Source organism: Artibeus jamaicensis, unplaced genomic scaffold (genome assembly GCF_021234435.1).
Source record: "Artibeus jamaicensis isolate MK-2021 breed Jamaican fruit bat unplaced genomic scaffold, CSHL_Jam_final contig_456, whole genome shotgun sequence".
NCBI classification, from domain to species: Eukaryota; Metazoa; Chordata; class Mammalia; order Chiroptera; family Phyllostomidae; genus Artibeus; species Artibeus jamaicensis.
Genome location: NW_026521839.1, coordinates 3,917,110 through 3,934,169, shown reverse-complemented (window position 1 = coordinate 3,934,169; position 17,060 = coordinate 3,917,110). Strand labels below are relative to the sequence as shown.

Here is a 17,060-nt window from a genome sequence, read left to right as displayed (position 1 = left end):
GGAGCTGTCTGCCTGGGCCCATCTGGTTAGTCCACAAATGTTCTTTGGAAAGTTGAGTCCATTTCAAGTTGCAGGTTCAGCAGGCTGGAGGGTCCAGCTGGGGAGCTGCAGGAGTGGTTTGGGGGCCTCCCAGCGAGATGACAAAGATGCCAGGAGGTTTTAGTTGTCTGCCATTAGAGGTGGGGACCCCCGCTCCAGACCATTCTTTGTGGGCTGAGTGCCAGGTCTGTGGTACCCTGACGGGGTGTGCAGTTTACGGGGTAGAGAGGGTTGCGTTTTTCTCCACCCTTATTTTAAAATTTGGTCACTGAGGAAGAGTCTTTTTAGTCCACCCTATGCTTTTTCTCCAAATGGCAATGCTAAAACCTACAACTCTTCCTTTTTCTTGCCTACCCTCAACCATGTATTATTAGGCATGTGACAACTTCTGTGACCCTCAGTTTCTGTGCCTCTAAGTGGGGACAATGGTATCTGACGCGCATGTTCAGTACCTGGCACGAGGAGACTGTTCAACAAAGTCTCAGCGTTCTCATTACCCAACAGCCACTGCGTAACTGGGAACCAGGGGGCCAAGGGCCAGTCCAGCAGACAGGAGGAAGGCACATGTGGAATTTTCTCTGGATACCAATTAAAAAGACAAAACAAAGCAAAAACAAGCACACAGCCACTCAACTCCCGTTTCCCCCAAGAGCCCAACGCCCTGTACAGGTTTTTGCTATTTCTAGTCTCCCAACACTAGAAACAGAAAGGAAGTGAACCGGGCACCTTCCCGTCAGGAAACCCGAGACCGACCCAGACCCTGTGTGCGGTGTGAGGGCTCCCGCTCTCCTGAAGCAGAGCGCCCCCAGGAATCGTTTCCTCGGCCAAAACGGCATAAAGTGAAGAAGCAATTACCATTAATTTATATGGAAATTTTTTTGAGTGCTCTCAGACCCAAAATATAACCTACTAAATCATACCAAATACACTTAATTATGTCCAATTTTAGGCCAAGCAAAAACACTTACAAGTTCTCTTAGGAGTTTTCTGATACCTTAGGACATGTCTTACTAACGGATGCATGAAACTAATAGAGAATCGCACAGGTGCCCAAAGCCGCGTGCTGCCCAGATGCCCAGCGTGGTTCCCTGAAGGCGCCAGGGCCACTCTGCCTGCTTGGGCTTTTCTCACCGCGCAGGGAGTGGGACGCCTGTCAGTTCACTGCAAAACAAACACTGAATGCTATTTTCTGTTCGCTTTTCACCTTTTTTCACAAAAACAAAAATCCTCTTCCGATTTCTTTCAGGTAGCCAAAACAGGTACTGTTTACAAAGTGCTGTAAGGCAAACTTTCTAAAAGGAGGGGTTACCTGTAATTGGAACTGAGCCAATTAAAAAGCATCCTTCAGTGCCAGGTACTTACCTCATCAGCAAAGCAAGACACCCGAGCACTAATTACCCCTCATCCATCCTGCGGGAATGGGACAAGCCACGTGGTCTGGCCAAGGGAAGCCGGCCGATCTTCATTCTCAAGTTTACAGAGCAGGCAAGACCACACCGGGGAACATCCCTTGTGCCTTTTTGGGCAGGACCAGGGTATTCTTGTTGAAGAACCTGAGGCTTTCATTGTTGGAAGCCACCATGACTGGTGATACCAGAGAAACCCACACTGGACACAGGGGTCTTCTCCCTTCATCCCTGTGCCCCACCCGCCCAGGGGCAATTGTCTGCCCCTACTTATTGGTGGAAAAAAAAATTGCTCAGTTCCTTTTCTTTCAGAAAACAGGAGGCGTGTATACACATGTTCAAAATAAGTCCAACTTTTGTTGTAATTGGCATGTGAGTTGAAAGAATGAAAAAGTTCCCCCAGCTACACAAACTGAGAAGGAGCCAGGTCTCTACCACATTTGAGTGTTTGGGGAGCTGACAAGGTGCGTTGTGAGGGCAAAGGGGTGAAGGCAAGACACTCGGTGGGTGGGAGGGACTGGTTCAGGGCAACACCCGCCAGTCTGGCCCCGGCGTGCATTTGCCACCTCAAAGTGTGTACGTTGATGGAAATGTTTTGGGGGCTAAACTAGGGCGTACAAGCTGCAGAACCATGTAAACTACACAAGTTAGGTGATCCTTCCCCACCTCCAACACACTTTCCTGTTCGAGTTTGGCCACCCATCTGTCACACATAATTGCCCGTGTACGGGAGGGCTTGGGGGGTGGGCGGATAGCACCTGGCGGGGTCCAGCTTCCTGAGAAAAGGAAGCATTCCTCCAACGGTTCTCCGATCATTCTAGAGGCAGGGGAAGGGAAGGCCCTGGCCCAGGAAGCCCTCTCTCGCCAGTCCCCTTGTTCTGCCAGAGCCTGGGTACACACTTCCAACTAGTGAGTCGTCTTCGACAAACATGAGGCCTTCCTTGCTGGGTGACATGTAGGGGTCATGAATGTGCACACACACACACACACACAAGAAACTGCAGTCCTGTGTATATTTAACAATATATATTTATATATATTTTCTAGATCAGTACATTCAGTTTTAACTTGTTTTTTTCTTCACAAACAGAAGAACTCTTACAATAGTAGACTTTCTAAAATAAATACTATTAAAATAGAGCTTCAAAATAAATATTCTATACAAAGGGAACCTTCTGGGTAACTTGTGGGGTGAGAAGGGACTACAGTGAAGAGGGTGAACGAAGGGAGCGGTGTGGCGGGACGGGAAGCCCGGCCGGCTTTCCTGCTGCAACAGGAAGCCTCACTGGGGGCGGTGGGAAGAGAGAGCAAGGTAAGACACCACACGGGAGTTACCCACAGCAAAAAAATGGCAGCGCAGGAATTGTCACCAACTGTCACAGTAAGCAGAGGGCATGAAGATGCTTACCAAAGGAATGAACCAGAGGGCTGGTGAAGCTCACAGATGCTGTAGTGAACTGAGTCACACAGTGCAAAGTCGTGCCACCCACACCCTGTCAGGCATCCAGGGCAGTGTGGGAAAATAGGAAGCTCCAAGGTGACCGAGCTCCAGGTGCTGGCCCCAACCAGCACTTTCTGTGTTGTGCAACCCCGGACAAATCACTATCTGACGGGGTCTCATTCCATCTCCATGTGCAACAAGGACCCACGCAGACTGCAGGATGCTGACTGGCCTAGATGCGTCACCCAAAGGTCTTCCATCTTGTCAGCAGGGGCTGGTCTCCACCTCCTTCCAGCCAGAGACTGTCAGAAAAGCCTTCGCTGTGCCTCATCTTCTACCTGGGAGGGCTTTGCTATCCCCTACACTGTTCCCAGGGCTTTCACAGACCCACACTGGACAGGGGCGGGGTGGGTGGGGCAAGCAGCCCAGAACCACCACCCACTCCAGGTTGAAGAGAAGTGGAAACCAGCTGGCACTTTTCAAAAAAGGTTAAGATGAGGACTAGCCCAGCCAAGCAAGCCACTGGTGACAGTAAACACAGTTAGCCAGAGCAGCCACAGAAATGTGTCGTTATTACAGAGAGCTTGGTCCCTCAGTGGCCCTTGACGGGTCCCCAGGCAAGCGAGCCTTCACACGCGGAGAGACTGCTACGCGGCAGAGCTGGGAGGGGGGGTCCAAGTCACTCCACTCTCCACCTTCACGGCTGAGCACAGAGGACACCTGGGGGTTCTGCAGACATCCATGAGCAGGCTGAACGCAAACTAAAAAGAACAAGTCAAAATGGGGGAAGAAAAAAAAGGGAAAAGAAAACCAAAACCCAGAAAAATCCGTGTTTACAACTATGTACACAAACAGTCAGGTTCAGGAGGCTGTTTGCTGGAATTGGGGTCAACGTGGGCAGAGGGCGGGCAGGAGGGAGCCTGTGTACACACAGCTTATAGGAGTCAGTTCCCCGCAGAACAGGTGTGCAGGACTCCATCGCCAAAGTGCACCTGGCCACTGGGTCAGGTCTCCCGTGGAGACACCTGAGGGAGGGGCTCGGGGAGTGTCCTGAGGCCTCCCGGAGAGTGGACTCATGCCCTCTTGTTTTGGGGGTAAGCCTCTGCACAGGAATTCTGAGGAGAACATCTCCAGTCCGTTCAGTACACATCTGATACATTCAATTAGTGTAAGTGGTTGGCTGAGTGTGTTTTCTCCTACCATCCCCTCCATTTGTGCAAGAACATCCGAACATCCATCACGACTGTGACAAGGGTAGCTATGTGAATCAGCCATGGACAACGCAGATGCAGTATTTCGTATCTGCCTTTTACAAGCTAGCAAATGTTATATAAATAAAGTCTGAAATGTAAGACCCTCCCCTCCTTCCCTCCAACCAATAAATACCTATGGTTACAATGAACTTACTCTGAATCATAAGATGTTGTTACTAGTCTTCAAGAAGGGGGAAAAGAAAGTTCTTGAGAACCACTGGTCTATGCCTATCACAGCGCCCTGCCTCCTCCTGGAAGCAGTTCTGTGCCTACAGGACAAACTGGAAATGCCACAAACGCTTTACAATTAATGCACTTCCATTTTCCCCGGGGCGGGGGGGCGCTTTCCTGACCCAGGCCACTTCCTCTTGTTGAGGGGAGGGGGAGACAGGGGACACAGAATACCACGTGAAGCAATATCCCCACACAGCAGCTGGGGAGAAGGACCAGACACACTATAGCGTTTGCATGCAACAAGTACCTACCCACTGGACGTGCTGCACTTTGAGTTCTTTAGCACCTTGAGAGGAAGAGTTGCTACGTCTCCGGGGGCTGTCCGGTGGGCGGTGTGGCCATGCACAGAAGCAGGGCTCCACCCCCAGAGAGCCCCTGGAGAATCTTTCCCCCACCCGCATTCTTCTGACTCCCCCACCAGGGCTTCCTAACACTAAAATAGACTTTTCCCCATCATCTGTCTATTTACATGAAAGGTACAGACACGTCACTGTACATGAAAGGCTACAACAGCAAGCAGCAGAACCAGAAGAGAAGAACCCAGCGCCCATCTCGGCTCCACTGCCAACGGGAGGTGCTGCATCTCTTCTTTGCTGTTAGAATCCTCTTCTTGGTGGGGAGGGGGATTGTGTTCCTTGAGGTTGCTCACCCCCCAGATTTTGAAATCAGCCCTTCCTGGGGGTGGCCCAAAAGGAAGCAAGTGTTTTATTATTTTCTAAAACACCATTAGCATCTGGTTTAATTATTCTATAAAAACATAATGACTGGATCCAGAGACCACAGCCTCAGACTCATTGGCAAAATGGTATTTGGTCTCGCATTTGCTGCCCTGGGCCTCTCAACCCATAAAGTTTCTGGAGAGAATCTGGGTAGAGAGAACTCAGGACAAGTTAGCGGGCAGGTGAGTCTGTGACTCAGAAAGAACTGGAGGATGGTGTTAGGAGCGCAACTTCCCCCACAGTGGTGGAGCTGGAAGGGAGAGGTGCTCTGTGGAGTGGCTCCTAAATCCATCCGTGGCTCCAGGAAGACAGCGAGGAGCAAGGCCTGGTCTCGTGGGCCGTCCTGTTCTCCCATGTATGTACAAGGACAGCCAGGGTCTACACCTTCCCCAAGATGCTGGGCAAACTGGGGAGAGGGAGGAGAAAAAAACAATAGCCATCAAGACTCCAGGGTCTTTTTCAAAGGCCCTCCGGCCACTCAGTTAGTGGTTCCTCCCAGGCAGTCACAGAGAGTGGAAAGGAGCGGGGAGAATGGGAGGGAGGAGCGGGAACTGGGAAGGCGTTCAAGCAGCTGCAACTTCCGGATACGTGGCCACATCTGTGTTCTGTCTTCTGGAAAAGAAAAATCCCCCCAAAACCACACCACACCCCTGCCACTCTGTTTCATACAAAGTTCCAGGGCCTTGAAAAAGCCCAAGTGCTTCTTCATCCCTTTGAGGAAGAGAGTAGGCATTGGGGGTGGGGGGCTGTCATGTTTCTTTAGAAGCTGAGGTGGGCAGACTGGCAAGGTCGGTCTCAGGACGCAGAACCTCTGGCCTTGCTGCAGTCTTCTCAGCTGGCAGAAGGGAACAAGGTCGTCAGGAGGAGTGCAGGGGGCTTTGACCCAAAGTGTCAGAAAGGCTTGTCGGGTCTGCTGGCCTTGGCATCGCTGGTGGCTGCCTTGCAGATGACGCTGTTCGTGTGCTTGCAGCGGCAACCAGGGCGACGCAGGTGGTCGTAGCCGCGCTGGGCCAGCTTCACGCAGCCGGTGGCGGGCAGGTAGCAGAGCAGGCAGGGCAGCACCAGGGAGAGGGCACCCATGAAGGACCAGCGGGCGCAGCAGTTTGAGTGGGAGCAGGAGCAAGGGTGGTCGGCGCAGGAGCCCTCATCGTCCTCGTTGGTGCAGTGGTAGAAGACACCTTGCACCAGGCACATGCAGGTGCCGTAGTTGACCAGCGTCTGGGCTGAGCACAGGCACTCCTGGTTGCAGACCCAGCAGGAGGGCAACGTCCGGGGCGATGCACACTCCTTGCACTTACACTTGCCACAGGCCTCGCACAGCAAGAAGTGCTTGTCCAGCTCTGGTGGGATTGCTGGGCCCTTCAGGTCCAGTGGCTTGCAGTGGACCACCTTGGGCTGGATGCGCACAGCCCTGGGAGAGGCCTGGTCAGCCACGGGTGGTGGCGCCATGTGATCCAAGAGCCGCTGGTCAGAGGATGTGCTGCTGCTGCTGCTCACAGAGCTGGGGCGCCCGCTGAAGGAGATCCAGTGGTGGGTGACATCCTGGTCACAGCGGGCAGGTGTAGGGGCCAGTTCCGGGGCCCCACCCCGGGTCCGCTTAGGGCCACTTGGGGGTGCCAAGCCAGGGTTGTCTATGTAGTCGTTCTCCACGTGGCTGGTCTTCATCTGGTCGATGGGGAGGATGGTGAGTGGGTGTTGGAGCCGGCTGTGGGGCGTTCGGCTGTCAAGAAGGGGCTGGACCATGACTGAGCTGGGAGTCAAAGGGACGTTCTGTGGAATTGGGGGCTCCATGGGGCTGGCGGTCCTGGGCTGCACTGAGAAAACAGGCTTCTAGGGACCCTGGGTATGGGAGGAGGAAGAGAGAATGGATTCCGGGCATCAGTACTCGGCCCATCAGTACCCCTACCCCCATCTGGTCCTCGTGAGCCCAAACGAAGTGGGAACTGATTTCCCCCTTGGTGGACTCTCCAGCATCAAGGCTTAGCTGGTCAGTAATGACAAGAACAATAACAGTAAGCGGTAGGAATTACACTTGTTTAGCACTTGATAAGTATCACAAATATCACTCTCTTCACAGTAACTGTGAAACATAACTATTATACTATTATTATTCCTTTTCTAGCTACAGCACACTCACGTTCAAAGTAACTTATCCAAAGTCACACACAAAACTGTCAGCAGAACCAGGACTCAAACCTGGGCTCTCCGAGTTCATTCTTGTCGTCTCTGTGAAACTCGCTCCTTATTTAAGATAGGTAGCCCAACGGCTGTCAACACAGGCTCCGGGACCAGATCCAAGTTTGAATTCTCCCTTCCCTTAGCAGCACTGCTGTGAATGAGGTGCTGTTCTTTGATCTCTATGCCCTAGTGTGGTCAACTGTAAAATGGGTTCTGGTGAGGATTACAGGAGAAAATATATACCTAGTCCCTAACATCTTGCCTGGTGACAGCAAGTGCTCAGTAATCCATCACCGTCCCCGAGAGAGACACAGTTTGCATTTCCTGAGCTCTGATGAGCGCTACATGCCAAGCATTGTGCTGAGGATGTGGTGACCACAAGAGACAGCCCCTGGATGCTCCCATAAAGCTTATCAGCTGGATAAACAAAGGCCTTTATTTCAGAGAGTCACAAGAGAAGGAAGGGCTGTAGCTGATGCCAGCACGTCCAGGATATTAACTTATTAGCAGCACTTGTAAGAGCAGCAACCTCCAGTGGCTAATAACCCACGGGTAGGTGCGCTTCTGACAAGCTGGATGGGAAATCCTCTCGAGGGGCACTCATATCGCCCATTTCCAAGTGCTGAGCTGAACATTCTGCCTAAATGCTATTTACTAGAATAGCTAAGCCAGCCCTGGATCAGTTTCTAATTTCACCGAGAGAGTGCAATTTTAAGTTGGAATCCCGCCAGAGATTCAACTGCAGCGCCTGACACGGAACCCCAGGAAGTCACTTAAATCAAAGAGCGGAAATGGCTTGGTTCAAATTTAGAAAGTGCACATTGTTTTCTATTAGAAGTGCCATTTCCTCGCCTGCTGACCTTTACATTCGGAATTCGGCTGGAGATCAATTTAAAGAAATAGCAGCAGAAGGCCAAGACCTCTGCCCAAGGGGACATGATTTGGAATCCAAGAGAAAGATTAGACTCTGGGAAGATTCTACCGGGGGTGGGGGTGGGGTGTGGGGGGAGAAAACGGGCTGTGTGGATAAAAAGAAAAGATACTGAGAAAAAAAGCCACAGGAACAATGTGTTATAGGGTGGGGTTTCAATAAATGCTTTTCAAGATGCTAATGAGGTTGTCATTAGGAGAGCAGACTCTGTGCCTCAGCTGTGAGGTTCATCTTGTCACAAAGGTGATGTCTAGGAAGGGGGTGTGGGTACATTTCCACGTCCCCACACCATCGCTCCAGATTTGGGACCTGGTCAGTCCGTCGCAATACAATACTCTAGTCACTGGAGAATGACACCTTGCCCAGGTGACTCGCCCATATCTCATCGTCTATAGTAAGGAGGGAAGGGGAAACAAAAAGGCACTCAAGGCAACAACAGTCTTCGCTTCCCCACTTGAAACATCGTTGTGCTAGGCAATGGTTAAATCGTTGGGAAAGGGCTTCCTTAGATGATTTCCAGCCCATCCGAAAATGGGAGCTAGCTCTAGGTGCAAAGTTCGCGAAGGGGATAAAAGGGAGCTTATCCGCAGGATTCTCATCTGTGTATCACCGATACCGCCAAACACAAAACAACCTCTTTTTGAGGTTCAGTGCTCAGCCGCTGACCCTGCCCATAGCACAGGGCATGCCCTGCTGGCTTTGCTCCCACAGCCCTACCCACCTCCAAGACGCTGGTATTTCTGTTCTGAGATTTTTTCCATCTTGGAGAAAGTCTGCCTAGTGGCAGTGCCTGTCTCCTGCCTGCATGTTCCCTCCAGATGAGAAGACAGTGTCATCTTCAACTGGAAGACACCCCCACAGCAGAGTTAGCTCTAAGTGTCTGGCAGGTCTGCCACCAAGTAGTCCATTGCCAAGGCGGCCTGCTGTGGTCAGGGCCGGATGGGGGAATGGCAAATAGGCTCCATGGAGAGGAGTTTTCTCAAGGATCAAGCTGGCCAGGAGGAGGTACTTCAGGAAATGCTACCCAAACTTAGCCTTCGCAGGGGTCCCAAAGCCCTGCTCCTAGAATAAATGGGTTTGGGGTCAACAGAAGAGAGTTAGGAGCCCCACGTCTTTGGCTGAAGGAAAAGGTGTGACTAGGCAGAAGAATGGGAAATGCTGGCGGAGGCAGAGGATAACACTGGCACCAGCCGAGAGGTGCCTCAGCCAGAACCACCACCACCCCGGGCAAAGACAATACGATTCCCTTCTTTCAGAAGCTCAGGTCACGAATACTCACGGTCCTGCCAACGAAATGTCTGTGGCGGTTTGAAGGCTGGATTTCCCCATGCTAGTGGGCTTTTTGTCTCCTAGGACCAGGACTGGGACTCGCCATGCTACGGGAAAAAGGGTGGGTGCTCCCTCTCCCAAGCAGAGGATCCACTCTTCTTTCCCCAATTCTATTTCTGGGGTTCTTTAAAAACAACCACTTTCTGTGGATGAAGCAAAAAGCATGAGCCACGCTTTTAGGGATTTTAACATGCTCTGGAATCAGAAGGCAGATTCACAGAAAAAGTCCCATGGAAAAGTCCCACCAGGAAGCAAGGGTGGGAACTGGGCCTGCAGGGAATGGGATATTGGCCTTAGAAGGCTCCCATCCCCCCCCCCCCCCCCCCGCCCGCCCCGGGCAGCCGTCGGCATCGGCATCCGGGCCTCTGGAGCCAGACTCAGGGCGGGAGTGCGGTCCACAATGACTACGCTCTCTGGGGACAGGCTGCATCCGAGACAGCTCCAGCAGGCACTTTCTAAAATGCATCTTCCCCCAAATCCAAAACACTAATTCAGAACACATATGCTCCCCCATGTTAACTGCAGCATCGTTTAAAACAACCAATATACAGACGCAACCTCAGAGTCCATCAGACTAACGGATGAGAAGATGTGGTACATTTGTAGAATGGAATATTGCTCGCTCATAAAAAAGAATGAAACCTTACCATTGGTGACAATATGGATAGACCTAGAAGGTATCATAAGTGAAATAAGTCTGACAAAAAACAAATCCTACATGATTTCACTTACATGTGGAATCTAAAAAACAAAAACAAAACAAAAAGATGGTTGCCTGATGGAAGCGGGCTAGGCCAATGGGTGAAAAAGGTGAGAGGGGTATAAAAGTATAAATTGCCAGTTGTGAAGACAGTCATGGGCGTGCGTACAGCAGTGGTGGTGTAGTCACTAACAGTGTGCAACTGGCTGTCAGATGGGCGACCTTCAGCGGGGGGTCACTCTGTAAGGTACATAAATGTCTGGTCACTGTGTTGTACACCCAAAACTAATATTGTGTGGCCACTGTAATTAAAACATAAAATTAAAAAGTTGGAAAGAAAAGGCCTCTTTCTTATAAAAATATAAGCGTATCTTTTCCTATCATAACTCAGGCATAGTATGCCTTCAGGCAACCAGCTCAGCAAAAACGATCAGCTGGCTCAAAGCTGGGACCTTCTTAGGCCTCCCGGCCGCACCTCCCCATTAGCGGGGACCCCTCTGCAGGAGGGCTGAGAATTCATTTGCCTGACAAAGAAAAACAACTTCTGGAACAGCCTGTCTGATAACCCCTCAGCACAGCTAAATGAAGTCTCAGGGAAAAAAATCCCCAACCCTCAGTTGGTTTTGAAGATCAATCTCGACTCCCAGGGACACACCCACCCTCCAGAATCTAAGCAACGCTGATGAACTTAAGTGCAGTTTAATATGTACTGCTTCCCCTGCAAGGAAGGAAGATATTTATAATATAAATAGGAGAGAGGAGGCTTTGCCTCATTTAGGCTGATTGGAAGACCGATGGCCAAGCTGGAAGACTGTGGACAGAGAAACAAAGCCAGCACTCCACTTAGCCAGAAGCACCTCTGCCGCGTTTTAGGTGGTGGTCTGAGGGATTAGCACGAGGAAAGAAAACTTTCACTCCACTCCAACCTTCTAATACGAATAAATACTCATTATGGAAGCAGCTAATATTTATGCAACGTTTCTTGGTGTTAGGCTGTATGCTAAGCCCTCAGTGATTTTCTCATTTAATCCCCACCATCACCTTGGAGGAGAACACCCATTTTGCAGAGGAAGAAGCATTAGAACAAAGTGTCACAGAACTGGCAAGTCATCAGGGAAGGGTTCAAACCCAGATAGTAGATGCTTCAGAGGTTGCCACCTTGGCCCTGACTTCCAACAACTTCTGGTTATTCACGGAAGCGAACAACACACGAAAATGTCGGTCACTTTCACAACAGCCATGAACTCTACCTGTCTCCCCAGTCTGCCACCAGCCCTCTGGGAGGGACATCAGGCCATCTGTGTCCTTTTAACCAAACCAACAGGGAAAAGAAGCCATGCAGGGCTGACATGAGACTGGCCTCCAGGTCAGGGAATTTCCAGCGTGGAAAGTGGAGGCTTGGGTTTGAAATCTGCCATCAAGAAGGCTCAGAGATCAATTATTATCGCCACTTTCTATCTTCACTTCCGATTGTTTTCTTTGCTCTCCTTTCTGTCACCTCATCACCTCTCCCCCAGTTTGCTGTGTTTTTTTACATTTTTAGTTTTCTTAAAAGTGAATGGGTCTCACTTGTAGCACCCACACCACGAATGAAAGGAAACCCAGGAATGGGAGGAAATTCCCCTCTCCTCCCACCCATAACCCTGAACTTTAGGGTCCAAGGGCTTGTTCATAGAGAGGACATCCTGGCCCAGGGCTGTGGGGAAGGGAAGGAGAAGCCAGGGTTGGAGGAAGCCAGAAAAAGAGAGTCCTAGAAAACTGAGTCAGCAGGAGACTTGGAAAGCCCAGAACACACAGCCCTGTACTTGCGGCTTGGCCGGCTGTGTGCCTGACACTGCATCTGTACCTGAGGGGAGGAGCTGAGCCGGGGCCTCGGTACAGGCCGGCTAAAAAGAATCAAGTGACTTGGTAAATGTCAGCACCACCCAGCCACCTCTGCCCTTTCCCCTTGACTTATCCTGGGAAGAGGAGTTGGGAAATATTAGGAAAAGGCGACAGTGTGCTTTGAAAACTACAGGTCAGTTCGAGACAAACTGGCAAGAGGATCTGAATGAATGGGCAGTTTCTGCACTGCCCCACTGAGTCTCAGCAGGTTCTTTCAAGTGAAGGCTGTTTAACCCTTTCACAGCTCAGGAAAAAGGTCTCTAGGCTTGCAGAGAGCCTGCCCACCACTATCCGCCCCTGTGGCTGGGTTCTTTGTGACAACATCCCCGTTTAAGTTAATTAAGTTCCAACCAAATAATGACTTATTGCTTCAAAAAGGCTTTAAAGAGGAGGGGGAGGGAAGCCAGGGACTTGCCTGCCCTACACCCTACTGGGGAGGACAATCTCTGCATCTGTGTTGAGAACAGTCCGTTGGGAGAAAAAAGCACATTTAGGCAGCTGGATTCGTCTGAGAATCCTTGCTCCCCGTCCTACCTCCCACTCCTGGCCAGCACTAGGGAGCTCACCTCTGGCCATAATCTGTTAACCTCACAAAAAGAAAACAGCTGCTTTTCACCACACTGTCCCATGACCAGTTATCAGTTCCCAACCCTCTTCTCTGCCTCTTTTTCCACAACCAATCAATTGAGCTCCAAAGCCCCAGCCCCAGGAGGAGTGGGAGAGGGTCTTGGGCTCAGAACTAGTCTAACTGGCTTCAGATTTCGGCTTCAATGCATTACCCGTCTAATTGTTGCCTGCTCAGATGCCCTTAAAGAGGGACTAGAAGTCAAGAGTCAGAGTCGAATGGGGCTAGAAGAAGCCTGTTAACACTGAACAATTGGCCCACATCAAAGTCGGGGGGAGGTGGCACAGAAACCTAGACACCCCAGGGAAGGGCCTCCTCTCACTGACACCAAGATCATCTTATCTCACCACCCTCCAGGAACCAGTGAACTTATAATAGATTTCAGCTTACTCCTGGGAGGGGCAGGAAATGGCTCCCCCTGCCCCCTAAGCAGAAAAAGAAAGACTACCTGACAAGGGAAACCACTCTTCTGCAAATGGCCACCTGCCCCCCAAGGGCCTCTTTCCTCCTCCACTACATCCAGCACATCTGTGCTCCCTCCCCAGTGCCCTTGCTTCCTCTCCTGACTGTCCTTGGAAAGAACAATCGTGAGCACAGCTGAGCAGTGGAGCTTCTTAAGCCCTGCCACATGTCCCGGATACATCCCTAGCCTTGTCAGCTGTCCGGATCTGCAGGGTGGCCTCAGACCCATGAAAGCCAAGAATATGCTGCCTCTCACATCATGTAACACCCCATACCTCCTGTGTAGGAAGGGGCTCCCTTACAACCAGGCCCTCCGACGAGGCGCCCAGCAGAACAAGTGTCAGTACCCGCCCCGCCCGCCCTGCAATGCTTGCTCGCTGTTCTACTGACCCTGGCCCCATGGGAGAAGTTCCTTCTCCCCATTCTGCAGATGGGGAGACTAAAGCCCAGAGCTTAGCAGGTTTCCTGGCTACCATCTGCTCTGACCTAGCTCCTGCCTTGATCTGGAAGAAGTAAAAACTATTTTCCTTAGGTTGCTCTTTATCACCTTTCTGGCTTTTTTGAAAGAGCAAAAATCTATCCCAATGAGTCACTGCTTTCCCTTCTGTCGGGGAGATCCGAGTTGGCCAAGAGAAGGAAACTTCTCCACTCTTGTGCTTCTTCTTCTGTCACAACACTGTTTCATCTATACCCCACATCCAAACTTCCAACTGGATCCATAGATTTGTGCAAGAATCCTTCCTCAAGTTTTCCTCATAAGGAAACTCCCACTTTAATAGGGACAGGATGGCGGGCATTATGGACTCAGAATTAACTAAACGCTGTAACTGCTATAACTCTCTAAGAACGCAGAACTTCTCTGAAGAAAGGGAGGGGACTCCTTTCTAAGCCTCCTTGGTACCAAGACCCGGAAGGCTTGTGGCAGCCCAAAACTGGGGGCTGGAAGATGTCACACCCAAAGGACTTTTAACATCAGCAGTTGGAAAAGAAGTCCCCATATATGATCCCCACGTATTAAACCCCAGAGTAGCAACCCCTCAAGGGCCATTTCTGGGGATGTTAATGGATGTTTTTTTCCGCCCTTAATTTTTAAATTACCGACTATCAATTCTTGCACTGAAAGGCTGCCTTGTTATTCAAATCAGTGAAACTCTGGGCAATGATACCCATCAGGTTTATGGGTGGGAGGGAGTAAAAGAGTTGGAACTGGGTGTGAATGGGACTTAGGGTGCAAGAGCCTTGTCTCTCCAACTATTCTGGAAGGATGAAAACAAAAATATTGTCTGAGAGGTCTAAATGGCCACCAGACCCTAGTTTCTGCCCTGCTTTAACCAGGAATCGGCCTCTTCTGTGTCTTGTCTCCTCCCACCAAGCCCAGCCAAAGCTTTTAAGGAGACCTTGCCATTTCAGAGGGTAATCTGGAAAAGGTCGTGGGAATGAGAAGAGCATTTATAGCCACAAAAAGGGAATGACTCCTGTGTTCAGAATCTAAAAAGGAAGACAATCAAGAGGTGTCTTTAAAGTGTTCCTTACCCTAGCTGACCAACATGTGTCCATCAAAATTTCAGAAATCCACCACCAAAAAGCCCCCTACCTGGCACTGGCCACACAGCTCAGCCGGTCAGTGTGTGCATTGCTTGGTTAGGATTTGCCTGGAGCCTGTTGGCAAGTGAGGACCCTCCCAAGGGCTGGGGAAAAAGGAAATTCAATTTCACACAGGACATGTCTACAACGTTCCCACCCTTCTGCTGAGAGAAGGGACCAACTGCAGCCTTCCTTTTCTAGTTGCCCCACACCCACACATGGAAAGGGAAAAAGCCTAAAAATTTCAGATGTTTATGCTCCATTTGTGTGAAGATCCAGAAAACTCTAAACGTTGTGAAATCACCAGTGCAATATTGGGTAGGGCTCAGGCCAGCCTAAGCTTATTCAGGTTGATAAACCCACATTTTCTAAATACTCTAGGCCTTCAGCTTAAAGCTTTGTATTTCCCAGAGGCTCATCAGAGAGATGGGAGAACGCTGGTCAGCTAACTAGACAGACAGCATGCACTTGCTCCTGCCCCTCCCCAAACTGGAGATAATCACGCCACTGATTTGGAGGGAGGAAAAAGGGGGTTCCCCACTGGGTCTGGCCACTCCACCGAACCCACACCTTTCAACACTAACCATACTGGGGTAACTCCCAAAGCCTCCTGCCCTCACCCAGGCCTGGCAATATGAATGCCCATCCAGCAGCTGATGAAATAAAGCAGGTAGAAGCTCTCCCCTCTCCCACCATCCAGCCCCTTCAGCCTAGTACGCTTCTCCCATCCATTGCTCAGCCATGCAACCATTTTCCGCCTCTCTGGTCTCCTCTGCCCACAACCCCCAGACCCTACTCAGAGAATTGAGAAACCGTCTTCTTGCACAAGAGCAGCTACTGTCTAAACGCTTTTTGATAGTCTATATAGATGGAACTGGGCAGAGCCCTGGCCCCAGTGATGGAGCCAAGCTCCAGCTGCCCTAACTGGCCAAAATCCGCCCTCGCCCCCCTTTCTCTGCCCCCGTGGCCTTGGCGATTTAGATTTCACAGAACGTACCGTCTCTATCCTCTCGGTGATGTCAAGCCTGGTACCACCAAGAAGGAAGGAGGGAAAGCGGGAGCCTTATCTCTCCTACGCACGCAACCTCTTCCTCCAGCTCCCACACGCCCGGCGTTATGTAAACGCACCTTCAGCCCCCACCACAGCCCCAGAGCGCCCGGCGCCTGGCACAGCTCGGTGCCCGGGGATAGGAAGGCCGAGGTGCCTCAGGCCCTGCAGAGGCCGAGAAAAGGAAAGGCAACTGCAGGGCTGTTGCACAGCATAAAATGAGGCAGCAGAGCAAAGGTCAGGCGGCGAGGAGTAGGTTCGCCGAAACGAGGGAGCAGAAATGCCCAGTCCCGGGCCAGCCCAGCGCTGACCATCGAGGGGAGAGGCAGAGAAAGGGAGACAAGCCTGCCCGTCACGACTCCGATGGGAAAAGAAAAACCTACGTCGGGCATAGGCCGCTACTGCGGGCTGGGGAGATCTACGGAATAACTGGCACCGTGGGCAGCGAGCCCGGGGTGGGCGAGCCGCCCAGGGCGAGGACGCCCGCTGGACTTAAAAGGTGGCTCCTTATGGAGCCCAGAGCCTCCTTTTCCAGCGCCAGAGCCGGGTGGTGGCGGGAGAAAAGGGGCCAGACCAGAGGCAAACTCCCAGGACACGCACGGGGCTTCCAGAGTCGCAGAGTGCGAAGAAGCCAGGCTTGGCAATGCTCGGGGGTTGGAAACGCCGGTGCCAGGCTGTGAACACCCCCGGCGCCGTGCCGGCCCAGCCCAGGGCGTCTGAGAGCTGCGGCGCACCGCAGCGGCTCAAGGAGGCGCTGGGAGAGGAAAGAAACATTGAGGCGCGCCTAGAAATAGCGCACCATTTGCCCCAGCCCGAGGGGCAGTCGCGTCGCGGTCCAGAGCGGGACACTTTCGGATCCCGAAACCGGCCAGGGACTTACTTTGAGGAGCCACAGAGTCACAAGCATTTCTCCACGTCTGTGCAAATCCCCTAACCAGAGCGGTTCAGACGGCGCTGTCCTCGCGGACGCCAGCCGAAGACACCGGCACTGCTTCCTGAGCTCTGCACCGCCAGCTCCGCGCTGTCAGCTTCCCTAGCTGCCTCCGCGGCGGTGTTGCAACCACTGCCTGGGAAAATGGCTTTTTTATGAATGGGAGGGAAAGAAGCTCCAGTGCGCACGCGCGCCGTTCGCGATTCTATGAATGGGTGGGCACAAGAGACCCCCGCGCGCGCATGCGCCACGCTTTTTTTTTTTTTATGAATGGGGGGCCGGAAAAGAACTTAACC

At 51.6% G+C, this 17,060-nt stretch overlaps 1 protein-coding gene across 3 annotated transcripts; it reads right to left on the bottom strand.

Moving 5' to 3' along the window:
- Positions 1-2,437: 2,437 nt before the first annotated feature.
- Positions 2,438-16,898, bottom strand: SPRY4 (sprouty RTK signaling antagonist 4). 3 transcript variants are annotated; one of them, XM_037147648.2, is made up of 2 exons: positions 16,714-16,898; positions 2,438-6,931 (listed from the first exon to the last, which is right to left on the bottom strand). In XM_037147648.2, the coding sequence occupies exon 2, from the start codon at positions 6,881-6,883 to the stop codon at positions 5,984-5,986; it is 900 nt and encodes a 299-aa protein (XP_037003543.1). In that variant the 5' UTR covers positions 6,884-6,931; positions 16,714-16,898; the 3' UTR covers positions 2,438-5,983. The 3 variants fall into 3 exon arrangements, with proteins under 3 accessions (XP_037003543.1, XP_037003545.1, XP_037003544.1); XM_037147650.2 differs by lacking the exon at positions 16,714-16,898 and adding an exon at positions 15,783-16,700; XM_037147649.2 differs by lacking the exon at positions 16,714-16,898 and adding an exon at positions 14,796-15,761.
- Positions 16,899-17,060: the final 162 nt, after the last annotated feature.

Excerpts from the sequence above, each read along its gene's own strand:
- SPRY4 (XM_037147648.2), bottom strand. The coding sequence starts at position 6,883 with ATGGAGCCCCCAATTCCACAGAACGTCCCTTTGACTCCCAGCTCAGTC.